Here is a 23,741-nt window from a genome sequence, read left to right as displayed (position 1 = left end):
CATTTGAAGAACATGGGGGGATGGAGTATCTTCGTGTGCCTGTGAAGATTGTGAAGAATGCCGATGCCAGGCTATATAGTAGTAAGAGGCTGCTAGAGACTTGTGGCGAAGAAGAGCCTTTGTGTGCAGGCCAAAAGAACTTATCCTTAAAAAGATGAATAACCCCATGTGATGGCCCATGTTTTGCAGTGTGAAGGAACTGTGAGATTTTTCATGGGAGAGATGTTCCACACACAGCAGATTGTTTGTTTCCGGGCGGATCTGCTGTTGGTGGCAGTTTGGGAACCACGTGCAACTGAAGGAAAAACCTTTTTTTTCCCTTAAGCATAAGAGAGAGATTTTTCAAGAACTGGAACGCTGACTAACATCCCATGTTCTCTTATCCCTTGTGTGAGCTAGGTAAAAGGAGAGAAGTGCTGGGGGGGGGGGATTTGCTTTAATTTTGTTTTGTTATTGTCTCTTTACTTTTAATTCTATTAGTAATAAAACTCTTTCATTGTACTGCAACCTTAAACAGGTTTGTGCCTGCTTTGCTTTTCTCCTAATTCTTATCTCACAGAAGGAAAATAAGTAAGTAATGAATATTTTGAACCAAAACCACTACATTTAATTGGTGTTTCTGCCCGGTTTCGAACTCACCCCGCTACACTGAGGTACCTGCCCAGCACCGGGGGATTTGCCGTACTCCAGGAAGGGTTTCCAGCCTTGCTGCCGCTCCCCTGCACAGCGAGGGGCTGGCTCCCACTGAACCCTGACAGCCCTGCCAGACCCTGGGACACCGGCAGTGCTACAGCAAATTCTCCCGGCAGCATCACACGGCACTGCAGGGCCGGCAGAGCGCCAGGGCTTAAGTGGGTGCATCTCTGCAGCGTCTGGCCTCAGGACACGCACTCAGTTTGATTTGGGGTGGGACAGGGGTGCTGGTCCAACCAGACACGCTCTGCCCCACCACTGCTGCTGGGCTGGGGACTTGTCTTGGGTCCTGGGAGCCGTGTCTGGGATCCTCAGAGCCAGATCATCGGGACCACCCATGCAGGAGCTCCTGGGGTGCTGGCAGAGCACGCTGGGGGGACCATGGCTGTGTCATGCTGCGCCCCATGGAAAGCTTTGGTGTCTCAGGGGCCAACCGAGCAGCGACTCTGCTGCCTGTGCGTGCTGCAAGCAGGGCCGGTGACGTGAGGCTGTACTTGGTGCCCAGTGGCTCCTTGCAGGAAGCTGCAGCGCGTGCGGCCACGGCTTCCGGTGCTGAGTCACGGCCACACCATGTCCGGCCTGCCCCACGTCCCTCTTGCCCACGGCCAGGCCCCCACGCGCCCCTCACTCCCCTGTCTGGGAGGGAGCAGCCCTGGGAACCCAGGGACACTCCCTGTACCTGCCATTGTCCCACTCCAGCTGCAGATTTAGGGGTGGGAGGGTCACTGGGGTCAAGGCATATTTGGGTTGTGGTGACACTCATCCCCTCTGTCACCCTGCCATGGCCAAGCTGTGCTGGGGCCGGGGAGCCCCCTGCAGCCCCACTGGGGTCTGAAGCCCAGAGCTCTCAGCTGAACCACCCTCCCATGGGCAAAGGCATCTCCAGCCTTCCCTGTCCACAGCTGCTGCGTGTGGGGAGGGGTTGGGAAGGGCCCAGAGCCCTGTGTCCTTCTCCTGGCCCTGCAAACGAGAAGAGCAGGGGCATGGGGGGGGGGGTGTGGGAGATTGGTGCCCCCTGAGCTGGCCCAGCTGCATGGACCGGGAACCACTGCTCAGGCACACAGACAGGGGGATTTGGGGTGTGCAATCTCCTGGGGGTGGCAGGGTGGCAGGAGAGCGAGTTGGTGCATCCTGACCCAGTGCAGCAGCAGCAGCAGCAGCAGCAGCAGCAGGAGCAGGAGCAGCAGGGGGGTCTCCTGCCAAGCCAAGAGCCAGGGCCGAGGGGGATTCCCCCTGTGGAAGGGGCTCCAAGCACAGGTGCCCACCTCTGCCATCCACGTGTGCTGGCCCTGTGGGCTCACGGGACTCGGCCCTGGCTCTGCCCCCATCTCCTTGCAGATGCAGCTCCCCAGGTGCCCCCACAGCCCAAACCGCTGAGCTTCGGCTGCATCCTGGAGCATCCCATCACCCACACAGGGCAGCCACCACCCAAACACCAGCCTGAGCACCCTCCAGCCGCCTAGGGACTCTGGGTCCAGGGCACACAGGCTGGCCACGGCTCTGTCTTGTCCTCCAAACACGGGGTGGCTCCGGGCACAGGGGGCCAAATGGGCAGTGCCTCCACCTGCACTGCGCCAGGCAGAGGCCGAAGACGGGACTGGGGCTGGGTAGGAGATGCTCCCCACAGCCCCTGCCCGGTCTTGGGTTTCACCACGGCTCCTTCCAGGATCTCACTGGAGCTGGAGGACACGGCCGGGAGAGGGTCAGCTCCGTGCCCCACGCCCCCAGCCCCGCGCCGCCTGCCTCTCCCTCCCAACCCTACATACTTCTTCATATGCCCATACGGAGCCGGCCGGCCTTATGGAATGTTAAGAAGTATGTATTTTTGGGCTGGGACCCCCACGCCGGGAGCCCCCATCACCAGCACGGTCCAGACGGCGCCTCCGGAGAGACGATGCGTCCCTGGGGCTGGTAAAAAGGAACCAGATCAATTTGCAACTGGATTTGGTCCCCTTCAACCAGCTGCAGCGGCGCATGAGCTACGGCACCCGCTGCACCTCACCGCCCCGGCCCAGGGCGCTGCCACCGTCCTGCCCTGAGCGGGCTCGGGTGAACAGTGGGTGCAGGGAGCGGGAGAAAAGGGGGGGAGGCGGCGGAGGGGGGGTGCAGAGTGGGGCTTTGGTGGGGTTTTTGAGGCTGCCCGGTGGAGAGGAGGCAGGCGGAGCGGCTTCAGCTACGATTTCCGAATTTGCTCGAGGTCGTCGTCAAAACCGCGGCCTTTCAGCAGTCGAGAAACGCCCCGTGAAGCCACGGGAGCCCTGGCACAGGCGTGAGGAGCCACCAGCCCGGCGCGTCCTCCCCCCGCAGTCCCCGCAGCTCCGTCCGAGGCGGTCGGGGAGAAAGGGCTCCCTGCGGGGACACCCCCAGGGTCCGACCCCCGAAAATGCGGGAGCTCCAGCCCCGCTCCAGCAGAGACAGCAACATAAAGAGTTAATGAGAAAGTGAAACTCGAAAATTAATTGTCCCGATGCACCCTGCTTCGATCTTTCCGGCAGCCATTGGACCGTCAGACAGAGCACGGGTTGGTGGCGTGGGGTGCTGCGCTCCCGCGGTCGGTGCTTGGGCACAGCGCCCTTTCCCTGAGGGGGGGACGATAACGGGGGGCTGCTCACCTCGCTGCACCGGCGGAGCAGCACCGAGCCCTGGGCCGGGCAGGAGCCCGGGCGGGGGCTGAGGGGTCTCTGCTTTCGTGGGGTGGCCGGGGGCTCCTGGAAGGGACAGGGGTGGTTGGGGGCGTTCGTGCAGGGCAGCAAAGCCCTGCCGGCCTGACCCACTGCCCACGGAAGAAAGTTTTGTTCTCTTTCCCGGCAGGACCAGGCTCCCCGAGGACCCTGCGCGGTTCTCGCTCCCGGCCAGGCTGCCATGGGTAAGTTGGGGGGCTCGTGGCGTGGGGGGCACGGGCCCTGCAGTGGCACTGCCTGGAGGGACACGGCGACCCTGGGGTTTGCCCCTCCTCCCCTCTAGTCCCGGCAGCGCTGAAGGAGGGTGGGGCTGGGAGAGCTGCTGCTGCCGCCGGGCCCCTGCCCTGCCCGGCACAGCGCGCTGGGCTCCAGCCGGGAGGAGCTTTAGTGCCCGCGCTCCGGCCCTTCTGTCATTTTCCTTCTTAGGTCCCGGTGTAGTCACTGTTGCAATCGTCGCCATAGTCACCGCGGGAGTTGTAATTGTAGGTGAGCGTCCGGCACGGGCTGAGCAGCGCTCGGGGTCCCTTTGGGAGCTGCTGAGAGGGAAGGGGCAGCACTGGCCGCTCGCTGCCTGGAATTCTGCCTGCACTGCTGCAGCCCTGCACACCGTTCCTCTCCTGCCGGCCATGGGGTGTTGTTAAGATCAGATTATTAGGGTTCCTTAGAAATCCCTCTGCCTGAGTTAAGGTGCAAACGAGACCATATGCCAGTCAATAGTATGGATTTTATTTGATGGTAACTGTAAGAGAGAGAGGGAGAAAGGGAGAGAAAAACAAAGAAAGAGAGAAAGGGAGGGAAAAAACGGGAGGGAAAGAAAGAGGGAAGGAAAGGGAGGGAAGGAAAGGGAGGGAGAAAGAGAGAGAAAGCAATAGAGAGGGAGAGAAGAACAAAGAGGGAAAGAGAGAAAGAAAGAGAGAAAGAAAGAAGTAGATAGAAATTGAGAAAAGGCATGTGGGACAGAAAGAAGGTGACAGGGACAGAATAAGGAAAATATCACCACTCCACGGATCCCAGCGATGCTCCGTTGATCCTCTCCAGGTGGTCTTCTTGGTAGTGCAGGTCCCTCCAAAAGCATGGAATCTGATGGGTTAATATACGCTCAGGCCACGTAGGACAGTCCAGGCACCTGCCGGGGGTGGGGGGGGGGTGGTTTGCCATTGTCTCATACAACAGACTCCAGGTTTGTTGCATCACATGCAGTCCTGCAGTGCAAGGCCTCAGGAATGGCTCTGGGGGGCACTTTGAGGGACCTTTGATAGATTATGACACCCCCTCAGCTGCTTCCCACGTGAATGTCCCCTGGATGTGGCCTTCCCAGGGTTGGGGGTTCCAGAGCTGGGCCAGTTTGTGTAAGGGAGGATGGGTGTTCACTGTCCCTGAGCAGAGGTTACACCCAAAACCTCCTCCCCACCCCGGCTTGTTTTGGGGGGGCGAGTCTGTTTAAACCTGGCTTCTGTGGGCTGTGGTCTCCCCCAACCCAATTTCACCCAGGGATGATTCTTAGCACGGCTGCTGGGTTTGGCTCACATTCTCTTCCTTGTTTACTTGTTTGTTTCTCCCCGGGCCGAGGTTGATGAAATGGGTTTTCCCTTTATCTAATCTCAGTAGTTTGACTTACAGTCCAAAGTTCTTCAAGGAGGTTTCTGTGGCTGTAGCTTCTTGAAAACATTATATCAATGTCTGAGGCATGAACTATTTTCACCTCTGACAGGTGTCCCCATCCCTGCACCCCCAGCCCTCACTGTCCACTCTGGTCGCTGGGTCCTTTTGGGGAGACCGGTTCTGGTGCTGGTGGCAGGGGGAGGAGTGGGTCACAGAGAGCACCCTAACGCTGCTCTGTCCTCCCTGCAGCAATAATAAACAAGGTGCCAGTGTCTGTTGATGCAAAAAAGTCTCGCAAGGGATCTTTCGCCTTCTCTTTTGATGTTGGTGAGTGGGGAGGGCAGGGGAGCTGGGCTGTGCTGGGAGGGAACACGGGGTTGTACCCTGGGCTTACTCTGAAGCCAAACCAGCCCTTTAACTCCTCACTGGGGGGAATGTCCCCAAACTGTAGGAAAGGGATCAATCCCCAATGTGGTGGGAAGAGTCAGGACCTGCTGGGGTAGGGATCAAGGCTGAGGGCATCAGGGGCCGTGCAGGCAGGTGACTGCTCTGTGGCAAGAACAACACTTGTGTTCACTGGCAGCAGTGGCCAGAGGCAGACAAGGACAGCGGACAGGGTGGGGTTGAGTGTGCTCAGGAGCAGAACTCGCTGCAGGCCAACTCCCTGGCACAGTCTGGGGAGACCCTTCTTGGGGAGACATTGTTGGCTGTCCGTGCCTCGTGCTTGTTCCTCAGCAGTCAGCCTCAATGCCTCTGGGACACCACACTTCTGTCTTTGCAGGGGAAAAAGAAAAGGCCTGAGTGCCCTGCGAGCAGCAGCCGATGCCATGCTCTCCACAGGAACAACTCGCGATGGCCAATGCAAGTCAACACAAGCAAGTTTCCTTCCTTCCAAGCAGCCTGATTTGTCTTAAGTGTCAGGCGCTGGAAAGCCCCCACAGACCCCCAGCTGTGCCTTTATGCGATTTGGATTGCCTTGAGCAATAATCTATTGAAATCTTTAATAAAAGTGCATTATGGGCCTGTGTGTGTGGTGAGCTTGGTGTTTGTGGTGGCTGAGGTACCTGCCCAGCACCGGGGGATTTGCCGTACTCCAGGAAGGGTTTCCAGCCTTGCTGCCACTCCCCTGCACAGCGAGGGGCTGGCTCCCACTGAACCCTGACAGCCCTGCCAGACCCTGGGACACCGGCAGTGCTACAGCAAATCCTCCCGGCAGCATCACACGGCACTGCAGGGCCGGCAGAGTGCCAGGGCTTAAGTGGGTGCATCTCTGCAGCGTCTGGCCTCAGGACACGCACTCAGTTTGATTTGGGGTGGGACAGGGGTGCTGGTCCAGCCAGACACGCTCTGCCCCACCACTGCTGCTGGGCTGGGGACTTGTCTTGGGTCCTGGGAGCCGTGTCTGGGATCCTCAGGGCCAGATCATCGGGACCACCCATGCAGGAGCTCCTGGGGTGCTGGCAGAGCACGCTGGGGGGACCATGGCTGTGTCATGCTGCGCCCCATGGAAAGCTTTGGTGTCTCAGGGGCCAACCGAGCAGCGACTCTGCTGCCTGTGCGTGCTGCAAGCAGGGCCGGTGACGTGAGGCTGTACTTGGCGCCCAGTGGCTCCTTGCAGGAAGCTGCAGCGCGTGCGGCCACGGCTTCCGGTGCTGAGTCACGGCCACACCATGTCCGGCCTGCCCCACGTCCCTCTTGCCCACGGCCAGGCCCCCACGCGCCCCTCACTCCCCTGTCTGGGAGGGAGCAGCCCTGGGAACCCAGGGACACTCCCTGTACCTGCCATTGTCCCACTCCAGCTGCAGATTTAGGGGTGGGAGGGTCACTGGGGTCAAGGCATATTTGGGTTGTGGTGACACTCATCCCCTCTGTCACCCTGCCATGGCCAAGCTGTGCTGGGGCCGGGGAGCCCCCTGCAGCCCCACTGGGGTCTGAAGCCCAGAGCTCTCAGCTGAACCACCCTCCCATGGGCAAAGGCATCTCCAGCCTTCCCTGTCCACAGCTGCTGCGTGTGGGGAGGGGTTGGGAAGGGCCCAGAGCCCTGTGTCCTTCTCCTGGCCCTGCAAACGAGAAGAGCAGGGGCATGGGGGGGGGGGTGTGGGAGATTGGTGCCCCCTGAGCTGGCCCAGCTGCATGGACCGGGAACCACTGCTCAGGCACACAGACAGGGGGATTTGGGGTGTGCAATCTCCTGGGGGTGGCAGGGCGGCAGGAGAGCGAGTTGGTGCATCCTGACCCAGTGCAGCAGCAGCAGCAGCAGCAGCAGGAGCAGGAGCAGGAGCAGCAGGGGGGTCTCCTGCCAAGCCAAGAGCCAGGGCCGAGGGGGATTCCCCCTGTGGAAGGGGCTCCAAGCACAGGTGCCCACCTCTGCCATCCACGTGTGCTGGCCCTGTGGGCTCACGGGACTCGGCCCTTGGCTCTGCCCCCATCTCCTTGCAGATGCAGCTCCCCAGGTGCCCCCACAGCCCAAACCGCTGAGCTTCGGCTGCATCCTGGAGCATCCCATCACCCACACAGGGCAGCCACCACCCAAACACCAGCCTGAGCACCCTCCAGCCGCCTAGGGACTCTGGGTCCAGGGCACACAGGCTGGCCACGGCTCTGTCTTGTCCTCCAAACACGGGGTGGCTCCGGGCACAGGGGGCCAAATGGGCAGTGCCTCCACCTGCACTGCGCCAGGCAGAGGCCGAAGACGGGACTGGGGCTGGGTAGGAGATGCTCCCCACAGCCCCTGCCCGGTCTTGGGTTTCACCACGGCTCCTTCCAGGATCTCACTGGAGCTGGAGGACACGGCCGGGAGAGGGTCAGCTCCGTGCCCCACGCCCCCAGCCCCGCGCCGCCCGCCTCTCCCTCCCAACCCTACATACTTCTTCATATGCCCATACGGAGCCGGCCGGCCTTATGGAATGTTAAGAAGTATGTATTTTTGGGCTGGGACCCCCACGCCGGGAGCCCCCATCACCAGCACGGTCCAGACGGCGCCTCCGGAGAGACGATGCGTCCCTGGGGCTGGTAAAAAGGAACCAGATCAATTTGCAACTGGATTTGGTCCCCTTCAACCAGCTGCAGCGGCGCATGAGCTACGGCACCCGCTGCACCTCACCGCCCCGGCCCAGGGCGCTGCCACCGTCCTGCCCTGAGCGGGCTCGGGTGAACAGTGGGTGCAGGGAGCGGGAGAAAGGGGGGGGAGGCGGCGGAGGGGGGGTGCAGAGTGGGGCTTTGGTGGGGTTTTTGAGGCTGCCCGGTGGAGAGGAGGCAGGCGGAGCGGCTTCAGCTACGATTTCCGAATTTGCTCGAGGTCGTCGTCAAAACCGCGGCCTTTCAGCAGTCGAGAAACGCCCCGTGAAGCCACGGGAGCCCTGGCACAGGCGTGAGGAGCCACCAGCCCGGCGCGTCCTTCCCCCGCAGTCCCCGCAGCTCCGTCCGAGGCGGTCGGGGAGAAAGGGCTCCCTGCGGGGACACCCCCAGGGTCCGACCCCCGAAAATGCGGGAGCTCCAGCCCCGCTCCAGCAGAGACAGCAACATAAAGAGTTAATGAGAAGTGAAACTCGAAAATTAATTGTCCCGACAAGCCCCGCCTCGATCTTTCCGGCAGCCATTGGACCGTCAGACAGAGCACGGGTTGGTGGCGTGGGGTGCTGCGCTCCCGCGGTCGGTGCTTGGGCACAGCGCCCTTTCCCTGAGGGGGGGACGATAACGGGGGGCTGCTCACCTCGCTGCACCGGCGGAGCAGCACCGAGCCCTGGGCCGGGCAGGAGCCCGGGCGGGGGCTGAGGGGTCTCTGCTTTCGTGGGGTGGCCGGGGGCTCCTGGAGGGGACAGGGGTGGTTGGGGGCGTTCGTGCAGGGCAGCAAAGCCCTGCCGGCCTCACCCACTGCCCACGGAAGAAAGTTTTGTTCTCTTTCCCGGCAGGACCAGGCTCCCCGAGGACCCTGCGCGGTTCTCGCTCCCGGCCAGGCTGCCATGGGTAAGTTGGGGGGCTCGTGGCGTGGGGGGCACGGGCCCTGCAAGGGGACAGCACGAGGGACACGGGGACTCTGTGCTTTGCTCCTTCTGCCCTCTCCTGCGGGCCGTGGCGGCAGCGGGGCCGGTGCCGTCGCCGGTGCCGTTCCCGGGCGGCTGCAGCGCTGAAGGAGGGTGGGGCTGGGAGAGCTGCTGCTGCCGCCGGGCCCCTGCCCTGCCCGGCACAGCGCGCTGGGCTCCAGCCGGGAGGAGCTTTAGTGCCCGCGCTCCGGCCCTTCTGTCATTTTCCTTCTTAAGTTGGTTTTCACTTGTCATTGCATTCAGCTTTGTACGCGGCCTTGGAATCGTCATTGGAGCTACAATTGCAGGTGAGTGTCTGGCATGGGCTGAGCAGCGCTGGGGGCCACTTTGGGAGCTGCTGAGAGGGAAGGGGCAGCACTGGCCGCTCGCTGCCTGGAATTCTGCCTGCACTGCTGCAGCCCTGCACACCGTTCCTCTCCTGCCGGCCGTGGGGTGTCCCTATCCCTGCACCGCCCAGGCCTTGCTCCCCACTCTGGTCGCTGTGCTCCCCACAGCCCCTGCCTGGTTTTGGGCTTCACCAGGGCCACTGGCCCCCATGCAGGATGGTTTTGTTATAAACTATGTTTGATTCACCTTGTGCTGCTGACAGGTGACAGACTGGGTTGACAAGTGCTGTGTGTCCCGTACTGTGCCCCATGTGTGTCCTCAGGGCTCACCCCACACTCAGTTGAGTTTCAGTTCCTGTATTTTCTCTATTTAATAACCTCAAAGAAATGCATTATGCAGCAGTGTTGGTAAACAAGGCCGAACAGTATTCCCCCAGCACTCTGTACTTTGGCCTCCCCAGGCAGTGCCAGCAGCATGTCCAGGGCCTGGGGTGGCCATGGGGGCAGGGTCCAGGCCCAGGGATGCCTGGTGTGGCCGCACTGCCTGCGCTGCCCGGTGTGTGGGGCTCCCCGATGGCAGCAGGGAGGTGAGGTCTGGGGGATCTGCTCCTCCTTGAGGTGCTCTCCCTGGCTAGGGGGGATGGGGAGCCGTATGCTTAGGCCAGGCCTGCTGGGGGGGCCCGGGTTGATTTTTCTTCCTCTTCCTCAGGACTCCTGAGGGTCTGTCCTGTTGGCCATTGTGGTGCTTCGGGCTGGGGCAGAGTTAATGTTCCTCCCAGGGGCTGCTCTGGGGCTGTGTTTTGGGTTTGTGCCGAACACGGGGTTGACGACACAGAGGTGTTTTGTTAGTGCTGAGCTTGCCCAGAGCCAAGGCCTTTCCTGCCCCTCATATGGCCGTGCTGGGGAGGGATTTGGGAGTGTGTGGTAGGCTGGGAGGAGACATGGCAGGGACAGGTGACCCCAAGTGACCAATGGGGTATCCCAGAGCATGTGACATAAATGGATGAACGAAGGTGGAAGGAGGGGACATTTGGAATTGATGGTGTTTCTCTGCTCCATGTGAAGGGGCCCTGCTCTCCTGGAGGTGCTGAGCACCTGCCTGCCCACGGGAAGCACGGAATGAATTCCTGGGTTTGCTTTGCTTGCGTGCACGGCTTTTGCTTTCCCTATGAAGCTGTTTATTTCAGCCCACGCGTTTTCTGGCTTTTACCCTTCCGTTCTCTCCCTGGTCCCGATGGAGGTGTGTGGGGGGTAAGCGAGGGGCTGCGAGGTGCTTGGGGCTGGCTGGGGTTAGCCGCGACAGCCACCAAGGCTCTGGGCTCTGGTTTGGCTGCCGTGCCGTGACCCCGCGGATCCACGCCGGGACCCTCGCAGTTGTCTGCCGTGGCCCTGCACTCTGGACCCCCCGGTACTCCGGCTGGGACCCCCACCTCTGTCCCGTGCGCCCCTTGCTGTATCTGACCCCCCAAACAAAGCTCAGCTCTCTGCCTCCTGCCTGGGCGGGACGCGCCGGGCGTGGCTGGGGCGGGGCAGCCCCGGGGCAAGCACCGGACCCGTTCCAGTCCACGGGCACTGCGGGCAGGTGAGCAACGCTGCGGGCAGGTGAGCAGCACGGGCAGCGCTGCTCCCTTTCCTTTTCCACCTTCCCTGTCCCTTTCCTCTTCGTTTTCCTTTTCTTCTTCCTCTTCTCCCTCCTGCCCTCCTGCCTTTTTCTCTCTTAGGTGTGAGACACAGAAGCAAAGGAGCTGCCACTGGAACTGCTGCCCAAGAAGGTAAATCTCCGGCACTTGGGTTCACTGCCTGGTCCCAGCCCCGTCAGGGACCGGGCCAGGCTGGGGGCTGCAAGTTCTGGGGCCGGGGAGACTCAGGGTGCTGCTGTGAGGGAGGGGCAGCACTGGCCTGGAGCTACAGGTTTCTCTCTTGGTGCCAAAATTGGGCTGACATCTACCCTGCTGTCACTCAGTGCAGCAGTCTCTGCCAAGATGTCCAAGAAGAAGCCAACTCCGGATGAGGAACCCAAGAAGGAGACAATTTCAGATGAAGAATCTGGGGAGGAGACAACTCCTGGTGATGAACCCAAGGATGAGGCTGGTCCAGGTAAAGTCCAGGGGAAGTTTAGGTTAGACATCAGGAAAAAATTCTTCACTGAAAGAGTGATTGGGCACTGGAATCGTCTGCCCGGGGGGGGCAGTGGTGCAGTCACCATCCCTGGACACAGCTTGGCCACCCTCTTAAGAGCTGGGGATGTGCTGGAACAATGGGTGCCCTGAAAGCAAAAGTGCATTGCAGATGGGGCTGTAATGGTGGTGGGTGTGCAGTCGGGGCTGGGGCCCCGGTACCCGCCAAGTGCCTTGGGATTTGCCGTGCTCCAGGAAGGGATGGCAGCAGGCAGTGTTTCCAGCCCTGCTACCTCTCCCCTGCACAGGGAGGAGCTGGCAAGGCAGAGGGTGAGTCGGCCTGTGTTTGATTAATCTTGTGCTAGTGGCAGGTGACAGACGGCTGACATATGCTGTGCTGTTCCGGGTTGGTGGGTGTGGTGGGCAGGATGGGTGGGCACCCCAGGGTGTGCCCCTTCTCCCTTTTCCTCCCAGCCTGGGGGGGCAGTGGGACCCACCCCACCAGTGGCCTCTTCCCTGGGGTCTTCAGGGGCCGGGGGGAGATGAAGGCAGGGGGAGGCTGGAGGAGCTGCTGCTGGCACTGGGAGCCTGCTCTGCCTGGCACAGGGTGCTCAGCACTGCTCAGGGGAGCTTTACTGTCCATGCTCCTGTCCTTCCTGCCCTTCTGCCATTTGCCTTTTCAGGGAAGAAACAGAAAGTCATTGGAGCTGCCATTGGAGCCACAGTGGGAGCAGGTGAGGGTCTGGCACTGGATGGGCAGTGCTCGGGTTCACTGCCCGGTCCCAGCCCCTGTGGTCCTGAGGACTGGGCTGGGCTGGGGCTGCGAGTACCAGGGCTGGGGGGAACTGGGATGCAGGCAGGGTGGAGGAGGGGCAGCACTGGCTGCTGCCTGGAATTCTGCCTGCACACACTACACACCGTTCCTCTCCTGCCAACCATGGGGTGTCCCTGTCCCTGCACCCCCAGCCCTCACTGTCCACTGGTCCCTGGGTCTTTTTGGGGAGGCTGGTTCTGGTGCTGGTGGCGATTGGAGAAGTGGGTCACAGAGAGCACCCTAACGCTGCTCTGTCCTCCCTGCAGCAGTGGCACTGGTTGGCATCCCGGTGTTCATCGGCGCACTGGGGTTCACAGGAGCTGGCATCGCCGCTGGCTCCATTGCTGCCAAGATGATGTCGGCAGCTGCCATCGCCAACGGCGGCGGAGTGGCCGCCGGCAGCACCGTGGCTGTGCTGCAGTCGATCGGTGAGTGGGGAGGGCGGGGGAGCTGGGCTGCCCTGGCTCCATCTCCATGGGAGGGAACACAGGGTTGTACCCTGGGCTTGCTCTAGAGCCAAACCAGCCCCTTAAGTCCTCACTGGTGTGAATTGCTCCAAACTCTCCAGGTTCTCCCTGCCCAGGAGTCCTTGGCTGTCTGTGCCCAGTGCTCGGTCCCTCAGCAGGCAGCCTCGATGCTTCTGGGACTTCACACCTTGATCTGTCTTTGCAGGAGCTGCAGGTTTCTCTATTGGTGCCAAAATTGGGCTGACATCTGCCCTGGGCACAGTTGGTGGAGCAACCGGTGCCTGGCTGTCCAGGTGGAAGAAACCTCCAAGAGACAAACCCAAGAAAAAGTAACTCGTGTGACAAACATGAGGAGGAGACAACTCCAAATGAGGAACCCAAGAGAAGCCAAGCAGGTGCCTGATCCTAAGGCCTTGCCATGCATGATGGCAGGTGCTGGGAAACCCCCACTGACACCTCAGAGCCTTGCCTCTCCTTTTAAAAGCTTTGGATTCTCCTGAGCAACGAGTGCCCTGAAGCCAATAAAGGTGCTTTGCCTGCAGCAGAGATGGTGTTTGTGTGTCGCTGCTGCTCTTGGGTGATGGTGGCATTAGAGGGTGACAGAGCAGAGGGGATGTTCAGTCCCCAGGACTGACCCGCTCGCTGACGGGTGCCACCAGCTCCCCTGCACTCGGCTGGGGGAAGGTGCGTAGTTACTGCCCACGCCAGAGGAACAAAACCGGGTGTGAGTGGGATCACCACGTGGGAACCACCAGGTGCTGCTGTGCAGGTGATCAGCTGCAGTTTTAACAGCAGCTTAAAAACAAATGAGCCCTCCCCGTTTGAAATCTCTGAGATTCTGCTCTTAAACTTAGATTCCAACATCATACAGGAAAGGAGGATGCACTCTTTTATTAAGGTTAAAGGTTTTTAATCACTTTTCCAGAATACAGATACGATTGAAACAAAAACTATTTTGAGGGTCTCAATAATTCACTTATTAATACCATACATTGAGCTCTATAAATTCTCATATAAGAAAATGTCTGTTTAATATAGGTTATGATGCACTGGTGACCTAGTTACATCTTCTGAAGTAACACTTTGCAGTTATATAGCACCTTTCATCACGGCACTGCAAAGCATCCTACGGAATTCTGCCTCATAATGCCCTAACGAGGTAGGAAAGTCTGGCCAATTTACAGAGGGTACAGCCGAGGTACAGATTGGAAGGGACAAGACATGAGGTGTCATCAATCCAACAGGAGTGATGGGAAATGTGTGCTGGGGCTGGGGGATGAGTCAGTGGCTTAGCTGGGGAGAAAGATCAGGTGCCATCACCCTCACCCTTCTCTCCAAAGCTGCAGCCTGGCTCCCAGCAGGTCAAAAAGATCTTTTCAAATTGCCCTGGCTGTTTGTGTCATAAATATGCAGAAGAGAGGATAAAGGACCCAGGACTCGAAGGCCCAAGCCCCTTTGTTGACATAGCCAAAGGCTGACTAATAATCAAGACAACCAAGCTGGGGTGTGTGGCTTGTGCTGCCACATCCACTTGGATCTGCCAAGATTAAAACCATGGCATTTTCAGATTTGGGGTGCAAAGCTCTGTCCAACTTCACTGTTTCATTGTCATAAATTCCCTTCTTCCACCTGGCAGGTGAAAGTTAGGTATCCCAGCTCTTGTTTCTTTAATAAAAGCTGAATCTCTGCTGAAAATCCATCAGCTTAGGGAATGTGATGTCCAGCAGACATTTCAGTTCTGTGGCTAGAGGAATCCAAGCTGCCCTTTTTTCCTTTGAGCCTTTATGACTTTTAAAACCATTCTGCAACTGTGCAACACTCCCTGGAGCAGAGCCAGCACCAGTGCCAGTGGTTGAGCGTCAAGGACCTCCTCAGTGAGATGTTTTGAATATAAAACCATGAATCTTAGGGACTTAATATTTATATTAGTGTTTTGCCATGTACCATCAACTACCTGCCTGCCCAAAGCACCTTCCCAGCACCTTGCAACAGCTCTTCTGCCACTTGTTCTTCCTAGCATGTCCGAAATTGTTCCCTCAGCAAGCACAACACAACAGAAAACTTCTGGAATGCTTCTTGGGATTGTGGTGGGGGAACTGAAGATAAAAAGGCAAGTTCCTACAGTTCTGCTGCTGGAAGAAGTTTGTGCCAGTGGTCAGATTAAATGAGTGATTTCTTCCTTAGTTTAAAAAAATCCACCTAAAAAACGGCTGGGGTCAACTTCAAAACAAACACAATAATATTGTGCAGAACCATCTGACCCCCCCCATCGTTTCCAAGCCAGCTGTTTCCTCCCAGGGAAGATGCAAAAGCAGAGTCAGTCCTACCTGCCCAACTCTGCAGCCGTGGCGCTGGACCAAAGGGATTTCCCTGGAGCAGCTGAGCCCTGTAAGGCAAAGGAGAGGATCCTGTGGGGACTCCTCTGTTACATCACCTGCTGCAGGTGAGAAGCTCTGGCAACATGAAACAAGACCTGCAGCTCTGAGAGGCACAACACACCCAATTCAGTTCTCCCCAAACCCTTTCTAGCCTTTCTCTTCAGCAATGGTCTGTGATTTTTACACACTTTCGGTGCTTGTACACAGGCACAAAAAAAACCCCAACAGTTAATGCACAGGAACTCAACTGCTCAAAACTTATTTCTTACTTATCATCTTACAAGGCTGATGATGCTACAGGGAAAGTACTGCCAGGGAGCAGCTCTTTAATGAAGACAGCAAATCTTAGTTTTGCCTCTGGAATGTTCAAAACGGATGACAGGTCAAGGAAGAATGAGGAGGAACCTGTTGTGCTGAGGGGAGCAAAGCTCCAGCCATGCCAGGTGGTTGCGAGCACGGTAAGCATTTGATGCACAAGCATTTGTTCTGGGTTCCTTGGTTGTTAAGGCAACAGTGAAGCTACTGCTCAAGGGACTGGGGAGTTACTGAGATTGTTACCAAAAAAACCAATGACTTTATTGCACATTCCTCTGAGTCACCTCTGTGAGCCCTGGCACTGAACCAGCAGCCCACCTGGGGACACGTGATGAGGGACTTTGCTGCTGTTTTAAGTCTCTGAGGAGTTGGAAACTATTCCAGAGAAATCCTGGGGTGTTTTTTTTAGCAGTAGTTAGCAGAATAATTCCCAAGGTAATTTAACTTACTTTTGCACCTAATTCTGTGGCTTTCAACTTGCCCCTAGTTCCCTTCTTTAGTGAACTGAAGCCAGCATGGAGCAGCAGGTTTGCACCAAGCACACCTCCTGCACTGGGACCTGCCGGCACCCTGGTAGCAGAAAGTTTTCTATTTTTCTTTCTCATACCCATCTTTATTGCTTCTCTGTCCACTCTGAGACTACAGTATAAGGAAAGACTGGATGAGGCACTCAGTGCCATGGTCTGGTTGACAAGCTGGTGTTAGGTATCAGTGTGGATTCGATGATCTCAAAGGTCTTTTCCAGCCCAGTTGTCTCTGTGCTTTAGCAGGATACAGTAGGATTTTTCTTTAAAAGAACATCTCAATAAACCTTGGTTGTGTGCTCAGCAACTGAGTCAGAAATGTTGATTACAAACAAGTTTGTGTTCAGAACTTTGAGCCTGTGTGTATAATCTACAAATACATTTTAATCCTTCAAGATAATCCTTCTTGTGTGTCAGTGTGAACTTGAGCTGGGCTGACAAGAGATCCCTCACGAAGCAAAAACAGCCCAGGCAGACCCTGGAAAAAGCAGACCATTGCCAAAGGGCCTCCAAGGAGAAGTGAAATTGAAACTAAAACTACTTACTGTGTTTTAATTATTACCATGGAACTGCAATAAAATGTTTCTCACATCACATCCACCAAGTCAAAGGAGTTTCCACAATGTTTAACAACTTTGCTTTCAGCCAGTGAAAGTTAAGGGGATTTCACTTTCCTTGCTGAGAGAATCTGAAAGGCAAGTGTCTTTCGTTCTAAGTGCCTGCAAAAAATTGGCCTCAGTGAAAGTGTTCCCAGACAAGAAACAGTGAGGATGTTCAGAGAAAGAAAAGTGTTTCTCATAAGGTACAAACATCCTGCATTATTCTATGGGAATATTTCTGTCTATTAAGGAATGCTCAGCTGTGGGATTATTTTTCACACCATCCCCACCCACCCTAGGAAAGCCTACCCTTCCTGCTGCCTTGCTCATTCCCAGGGGGGATCAGGAAAGGAGGGAGCAGGCAAGGACAGTGTGCTGCACCCCCAGCAGCTGTCCAGGAGACACAGGAATTCCTGGAGCCTCTCCTGTGCTGTGGACACTGAGGCTCTGGGCACACCTGTGTGCAGCAGACACACCTCAGACCTTTTCAATCCCCTACAAACTGATCTTTCCAGAATGATTTTGTTTTCCCTGAACCTTCCCAGTCCAAACCACTCTGCCTGCAATTTCACTATTCAGTGTAACAATGGGGAGGGGCAGGTTGGTGTTCACGGAGCAAGAACTGAGCCTGAAGGAGCATCCCTGAGCCTCCGAGTGCCAGGGAGTGGCCAAAACATCTCCCCTGGCAATGCCAGGCCATGAAGAAAGCAGAACCTTTGCTCAGAAATGACAGACACAGATGAGCTTTGGTCAGACAGAATCAGGGGCAGGTTTTACTTTTCACATAATTTTCTGTATTAAAAAATACATCAGTGAAATCTGTTACAGGCAGGGACAGGACTACCGAGTACACAACGTCAATAGACTACTTTCTGATTTTATTTTTGTTAAATTACTTTTGTAACTGCTAAAAAAATAATTAAAAAAAACAAAACAAAACAAAAATCCCAACCAAACAAAACAAAAGAAAACAAAAAAAGGAAATATTATTCAAGGCTGTTGATTTTCATCTCTTGAAATTTTAGTGACAAGCTCAAATATCAGATCCCTGTTACAGAAGATGGATAACTGACCAGAGCTAGATAAAAACCATACAATTCTCTTCTTTAAAAATAGTTTGGGTTTCCAACGAATTTGTGACCACTGGTCATCAGAAACACACACCTAGAGTTTGAGAAAACGGAGATACACACAGTATCTGATAATGTCCTGTCCTCTAAACACCACATGGGAGCTTTTCTCTTCCAAAAGACTCAGTAACAGCCAAGCCTTAAAAAAAAATCTCTTTCAATTTCCAACACTATGACTAAATTTCTTTGGGTGGGGCGGGATAAAAACACACATGGTCATTTTCTACCACAGTTCTGCTGTCAGAAGTAATACTGCATCCTTTGTACAACACTGCCCGCGTTGCAAAGGTGGAAAGAGAAAGAGTGTGTGTGTATTTCTGTGTGAAATGACAAAGCCCTCTCTAGATTTGCCTTACAAAATAATCAAAACCATAGGAGTAGGGAAAGAGGAGAAAGGAAAGCTGCCTTAAGGGAAATAAACTTTCCGTGCACCACAGTATTTGCTGGGTTATATGGACAGACTGCAGAGCTACGGGGCTGGGGAAGGGATTCTGCACAGAGCCCAGGACATCCCCTCCTGGACAGCCTCCGAAAGGTCACTCGGAAGTTTGACCTACAGCACCTCTTCCAACAGGGCGAGAGTTGCCGCGAGCCCCGAGCGGGAGCCGGCGTCTGGCCTCGCGTGACCACTTGACAGCAGCCAGAGTTGTCCATTGGGATGGCCAGCGGCTCCTGCCTTGCTAACATTTGATCCCAGTTTTCAAAAAAAAAAAAAAAATTATAAAAGTGTATGTGTAGGTGTATTTATAACAGAAGGTGTCTGTCTAAACCTCACCCCTTTCTCTCGTATCGTGTGGAAGAGCTCGAGGATCTCCACGTGTTCCTTGGCAGCAAGGGCTGCCAGCCAGCAGGCTGGGAAGTCACCTGAGCCACAATCTAGCTCTCCATGCCCAACAGTGTGAGGGTAGATTTTACACAACCATTTTCCTTAAAAATATCTCACAACTTTTAAAAATCCTAAACAGATAAAGGATTTATGCACCACTCCAATAGGTGAGTTCCACTTAGATTTGTTCCGAGGATTGACTGGTGCCACAGGACGTTGGGATTTGCAGCTTACACAGCTTGCTTCCTTCCAGTTCCAGTTTGTACATCCACTGTGGTACAAAATCTGCCTGTAGGTGACATTATCTTGGCTTACTTGATACACATTTTCCAAAGGCTGGACGTATTCACATTTTGGTGCTTCTGATGCGTATTCAAAGGAAAATACCCCACTGCAGTTAGTCTGATAACTCAATATCAGAGTCCTCTGATTTGACTTTGGCAAGTTCTTCATGTACCTCCCTCACCATAAGAATCCGTGTTAACATGATGTCCAAGGTTCCTGGGTCTATTGGCAATGTGGAATACCACATGGGGCTGTTGGGAACACAGGAGCGCTCGGGCTGCAGGTAGAACACATCACTCCTCTGCTTCACGCTTTCAGAACTGCCAACGCAAACAAAACAAGGTTTAGGAACACTGGCCTGCATTTACAATCTTACCAAGAGTTTAAGAAAGAATCGGCAAAGAAATCAAAGTTACATTGAGATGACAACACTGTCTCCCCCCTTCCTCTTAGGGAACAGTTAAGTTGTTTCCAGGTCACTCAGCAGAAGTTGCTTATAAAGAACCAAAGAAAATCAAAGTACCTTCTTTTTCAGTGTCATCCAGTTAATGGTAGGAGTGATAAATGCATTTGACATGCAATCCCTGAATGAAACTGGTTCTGGGATTCCAGAATTGCTGCATAATGTGGACAAGTGGAAATGGTCTCATGGCTTAGACTGGATATTAGTGAAAATTTCTTCACTGAAAGGGCTGCCCAGCCCTGGCACAGCTGCTCAGGGCAGTGGTGGAGTCCGTGTCCCTGGAGGGATTTAACAGCCATGTGGAGGTGGCACTTGGGGACTTAATCTAGTACTGCCCTTGACAGTGCTGAGGAAACAGCTGAATTTGATTAGAGGGAGTTTTCAACCTAAATGATTCTAAGGTGCTATTCAAGAGTGAGTAAAACTAAATCCCAGCTTGCCTGGCCATGCTGCAATGCTACGCCCATCTGCTTGAAGGACTGACTCCAAGGCAGCTTCCAGGCTCTGGTAGGGTTCTAAAGTCTCTAGAGCCAGGATCCCTCCTGCCTGGCTTTGGGATAGTCACATCAAAACAGCAAAGGGAATTTGTACTGCTGCCTGCACCACTGCAGAGGCTCAGCCATGATATATGATGAGGAGCATGAAAATGCTTTCCTAGCCCAAGAACAACTAAAAGCTTCTAATGACGTGCCAGTGAAGACAAGGAAGGTAAGAAGAGGGAGAGAAGGAGCCTGGACAGCTGCATGCCTGTCTCTGCCTCAGTAATGGGATATTTGTAGTATGCTCAGTAGGTACATTTCTGAGGGTGATTTATCTGAGTTTCAGCTGACACTAATGAGATGCTGTTTCATTTAGCATGTGTATTTTCTTTGAAGAGAGAAGAACATCATCTTCCACCTGCTCAAGGATCTAACTGAAGTTTATATAGAAACAGGAGAGAAAAATGATTTATATCTCTGTCCTTGCTATAGTCTCCTTTCTAACTCCTAAACACAAGTTAATCTCACATCTTAGCAGGCAAAATCTATCAGGAGTTTTACCTAATTCACACTTCTCCTACACTCTTTCACAAGGAACATGATGTTCCTTGGGGTATTAGTTATAATCTCCTCACAAGAATGATGGTGTATGGGAATTAAGGGAGATGAGAATGCCATGAACATTCCAGTTTACATTTATATTGAAGAATTTATTTATTTAAATAATACATATCTCTCTGTAACTCTGCTCTTGACTCAACACCAGTAACAAAAAACCTGTTTGGGGCTCTCACAGCAGTGCTGCTGTTGGAATTCCTGTTCTGCTCACACTGAGGGATTGGGAACTGAGGAGAGGAACCACAGCACGGGCACAGAGGGTCTGAGTGGGCTCCTTGCCCAAATGCCTGTTCTAGTCTACACACAGACCAAAGCTCAAGTTCTGTCACTTACCATTTTGATAAGTAAAATTCATAAAGTCGGACTGGACACCGGAGGGGATTATCTGTGTTTTCAGCCATTTCCACTGCTGTTGGAACCTCCTCATCTTCACTGCGTTTCCTTTTGCCTACTGATAATTTATCTGGATACACAAAAATGGCATCACAGAAGTTCAGTGAAAAGCAGCACCTTCAGAAACAAGGCCTGGTGTCTCAGCCCAGCACTCAGTGGTGACTCTGCATCACCCAAACCCACTCCTTGAACTGGTTCTGTCACGTGTCACCATCCAACCATGGTCACCTGGTGTGATCTGCTGGGTGGGCAAAGGACTGCACATCCTACAGGCCAGGTCCACAGCCCATTCCTCATCTAGAAAACTCACAAGAACTAGCAGGAAAACATGGAGGATATAATTTTACTTATTAAAGAAGAATTCATGTAATGCACTGGAACTATAAACTGAAGAAGCCAATAGGATCGAAGACTTCCTTTTCCCAAATGCCAAAATTAACTGAGAACAAACATCTGTGTGTCTTTGCCTCTGAGTGCAAGCCCCATATTGCTGTTCTCCACTGGGGCTGCATGGTCTGCTCCCCACACAGGACAAATATGGGAATTAAAAAGCCACAATAAAGGTCTGGACCTCCAAACCCTAAGATTGTGAAGTGCTGAGAAAAGGAGTTCAGAAAAGGCCTTTAACTCTTGCAGTAGTTAATAGAGCTTCATGCAAGCTGAGGATGTTATGAAAGAGTATTAAACAAATCTGCAGCCAAATCTGTGACACCTCCTTTGTAAGTTTTTCCTGGGTGTCTTGGCTCATTCCGAATTTCTCTTTGAAGCAGAGAAAAATACTGCAAATACATTCAGGATAACAGCATATGCTTAGCTCTGCTTACTGCAGAACATATTTGTTCTCCCCAGTCCTTTTTAAAAGAGAAGCAGACAATACAGAATCACAAAATCCTGATTCCATAATTCAAACACAAATGTGACTGCCCAAACACCAAAGATCAGAGAGCACTCACCTGATTCTACCTCTTGTTTTTGAAAGGGTGGGAAAAAACGTAAATATGTCATCTTAGTATTATACTTCAGAGTTCGAGTGCGCCTCATAACATGGGCAAAGGACAGTTTCAGGTGCTCACTGACATTCTTTAGTTGGAAGTATTTGGTGTTGAAGAATAGAAGGGTGTTCAACAAAACGATGGGGGAATATGCACCCAGCTGCTTACATTCCCACAAGTGTTCCTCTTCAATTCTTGAGAACATATAACCTACAAAGAATGGGCAAAGGACAAAGAAAATAGTTATTTATGCATATAAATCCTCTTTCAGCTAACCTCTATTAATGAACCACACATCAGGTCAAATTCACACCTATCATCAGCAACTGTAATCCAATAAAACCAGAATACTGCATGCACAAACATAAGAGCATGGAGAACCAAGCTGTGGGACAGCATGATCTTCCAATACCTGAAGAGAAGGATAGAAAGGAACTGCAGACACCAGCAGATTCTCACTAAGTTCTAATTTCACTGTATTAAACCACACTCAGCCAACTGCAAAAATGTGTAATTCCTACAACATGAAGTATGAGTTTAAAATGTCCAATTTTATATATAAATAGCCCATTGTGATTATCATAAGTCAGTTAGGAAAGGGAGATACAGGGGCTTAGAAGAAATTTGTTGCAAAAAATATCACTGTGTGCAGCAAACTATATGTAATTGGATTATTTCTGTATTAAATAGAAAGTTCATTTTTCTAAATGAAAAGCCAGTTGTGGAATTGTCAGTATTACTTAAATTTCACTGGTACTCTGGAAAAGATGTTGTGTACTCGCAGGGCTGGTGTCCAGCTCTACAAACCACATAATCAGGCTTGAAAACCAGTTAAAAGTATCTGCAGAATTTGGGAAATCTTAATTTGGGAGTTGAGACAAGATTCCAATGATTTACTAATATGATCCTCAAATTCACCAGGAGTATTTCCAGCACTAAGATGGAAATATCAGTGCAACTGTATACAGTATTTGCAGTATTTGCAGTACCTCATCTCAAATACTACATTCAATTCTGGCTACTTGTATTTAAAAAAAAAAAAGAGCTAAAACTTGAAGGAAGAAGAAAACTTAATGTGTTGAGTGCCAGAATGGGAATCCTTTCTTTCAAAGGATTGATCAGAGGCAAAGATATATTTAAGTGTAACCATAACTGGTAGATACAGACATAAAATCCATGGTGTAGAGAGGAGACTAACATGACAGCCTCAGATCACATTCTCTTCCTGTCCCTGAGAAAACATTAATTTTTGATACAGCTTTGTCATGCAGCTACATAAAACAAAAGAATTGTCTTACCATTTGGAAGAATTGTAGGTTCCCAGATTTTCAGAAGTTTTGTGAGTTCAATCATAAACCTGGAATAGGGCTCGGTGAAAATGTTATCTATTCTACCATTCTCAAACAGGTACTACAAGAGAAAAAACCGAGAAGACAAACAGTTTGTGATTATATAACATTGCAGAGAAGGTATAGGACATCAGATTCTTTTCCTTTCTCGTGTCCCAGTGTCTTACGGGGCCAAACACTTTGGTGGAATCTCCAGTAAAACAGCAAATCCAATTTCTGCAGGGATTGGGACCTCTTCACTACGAAAGGAGAGATCTAGATAAGAACTGCGGTTAATATTTCAAGCTCTAGAGCTGTTTTCTGCAAAATCGTCTTCCTCTAAATATTCTTGAAAAAGTCTGCCTATAAAAACCATAATTATTGAGTATTTTTCTGTTGAAAAGAACTTTACATGCTAATACCTCCTGACAAGAGACACAGGCTGCTGAAATTGCTCAGCTTGCAGCACCAAGGAAGAAAAGTTCCTTAAACTTGCCAAGGAGCAGTTTAGAAAAGTTTTCTAAAAGTCAGGAGTTTGTATCAATAAATAAGTCAAAACTGGAACATAAAAATCACTGATACTCCTAGAACTTATCAATGGCACTTCAAATTTTAACTCTTTCTACATTTTGTCCAAGCATAGCAAGGAAAAAAAAAATTAAGATGAT

General features: G+C 53.2%; 2 protein-coding genes across 11 annotated transcripts in view; one reads left to right on the top strand and one right to left on the bottom strand.

Moving 5' to 3' along the window:
- The first annotated feature begins 8,579 nt into the window (after positions 1–8,579).
- On the top strand, positions 8,580–13,274 carry LOC309581721 (interferon alpha-inducible protein 27-like protein 1). Of its 6 annotated transcripts, none has more exons than XM_082296467.1 (8): positions 8,580–8,597; positions 8,888–8,942; positions 9,263–9,306; positions 11,067–11,117; positions 11,314–11,442; positions 12,146–12,196; positions 12,543–12,704; positions 12,949–13,274. In XM_082296467.1, the coding sequence occupies exons 5-8, from the start codon at positions 11,328–11,330 to the stop codon at positions 13,074–13,076; spliced, it is 456 nt and encodes a 151-aa protein (XP_082152593.1). In that variant the 5' UTR covers positions 8,580–8,597; positions 8,888–8,942; positions 9,263–9,306; positions 11,067–11,117; positions 11,314–11,327; the 3' UTR covers positions 13,077–13,274. The 6 variants fall into 6 exon arrangements, with proteins under 6 accessions (XP_082152593.1, XP_082152591.1, XP_082152596.1 ...); XM_082296465.1 differs by having other exon boundaries at positions 11,309–11,442; XM_082296470.1 differs by lacking the exon at positions 8,580–8,597 and adding an exon at positions 8,610–8,627.
- Positions 13,275–17,358: 4,084 nt separating this feature from the next.
- LOC309581772 (zinc finger MYM-type protein 4-like) overlaps positions 17,359–23,741 on the bottom strand; it is a 39,580-nt gene continuing 33,197 nt past the window's right edge. For all 5 annotated transcript variants that reach the window (XM_082296541.1, XM_082296543.1, XM_082296544.1 and 2 more), the window contains 4 exons: positions 23,044–23,155; positions 21,707–21,955; positions 20,694–20,823; positions 17,359–19,120 (listed from right to left, as the gene is read on the bottom strand). In XM_082296541.1, coding sequence (XP_082152667.1) covers positions 18,913–19,120; positions 20,694–20,823; positions 21,707–21,955; positions 23,044–23,155 — 699 coding nt within the window. In that variant the 3' untranslated portion in view covers positions 17,359–18,912. The remainder of the gene's footprint in view (positions 19,121–20,693; positions 20,824–21,706; positions 21,956–23,043; positions 23,156–23,741) is intronic.

Source organism: Coloeus monedula (assembly GCF_965178545.1).
Source record: "Coloeus monedula genome assembly, chromosome: 24".
In the NCBI taxonomy this organism is placed as follows: Eukaryota; Metazoa; Chordata; class Aves; order Passeriformes; family Corvidae; genus Coloeus; species Coloeus monedula.
This window is presented reverse-complemented; position numbering and strand designations above follow the sequence as displayed.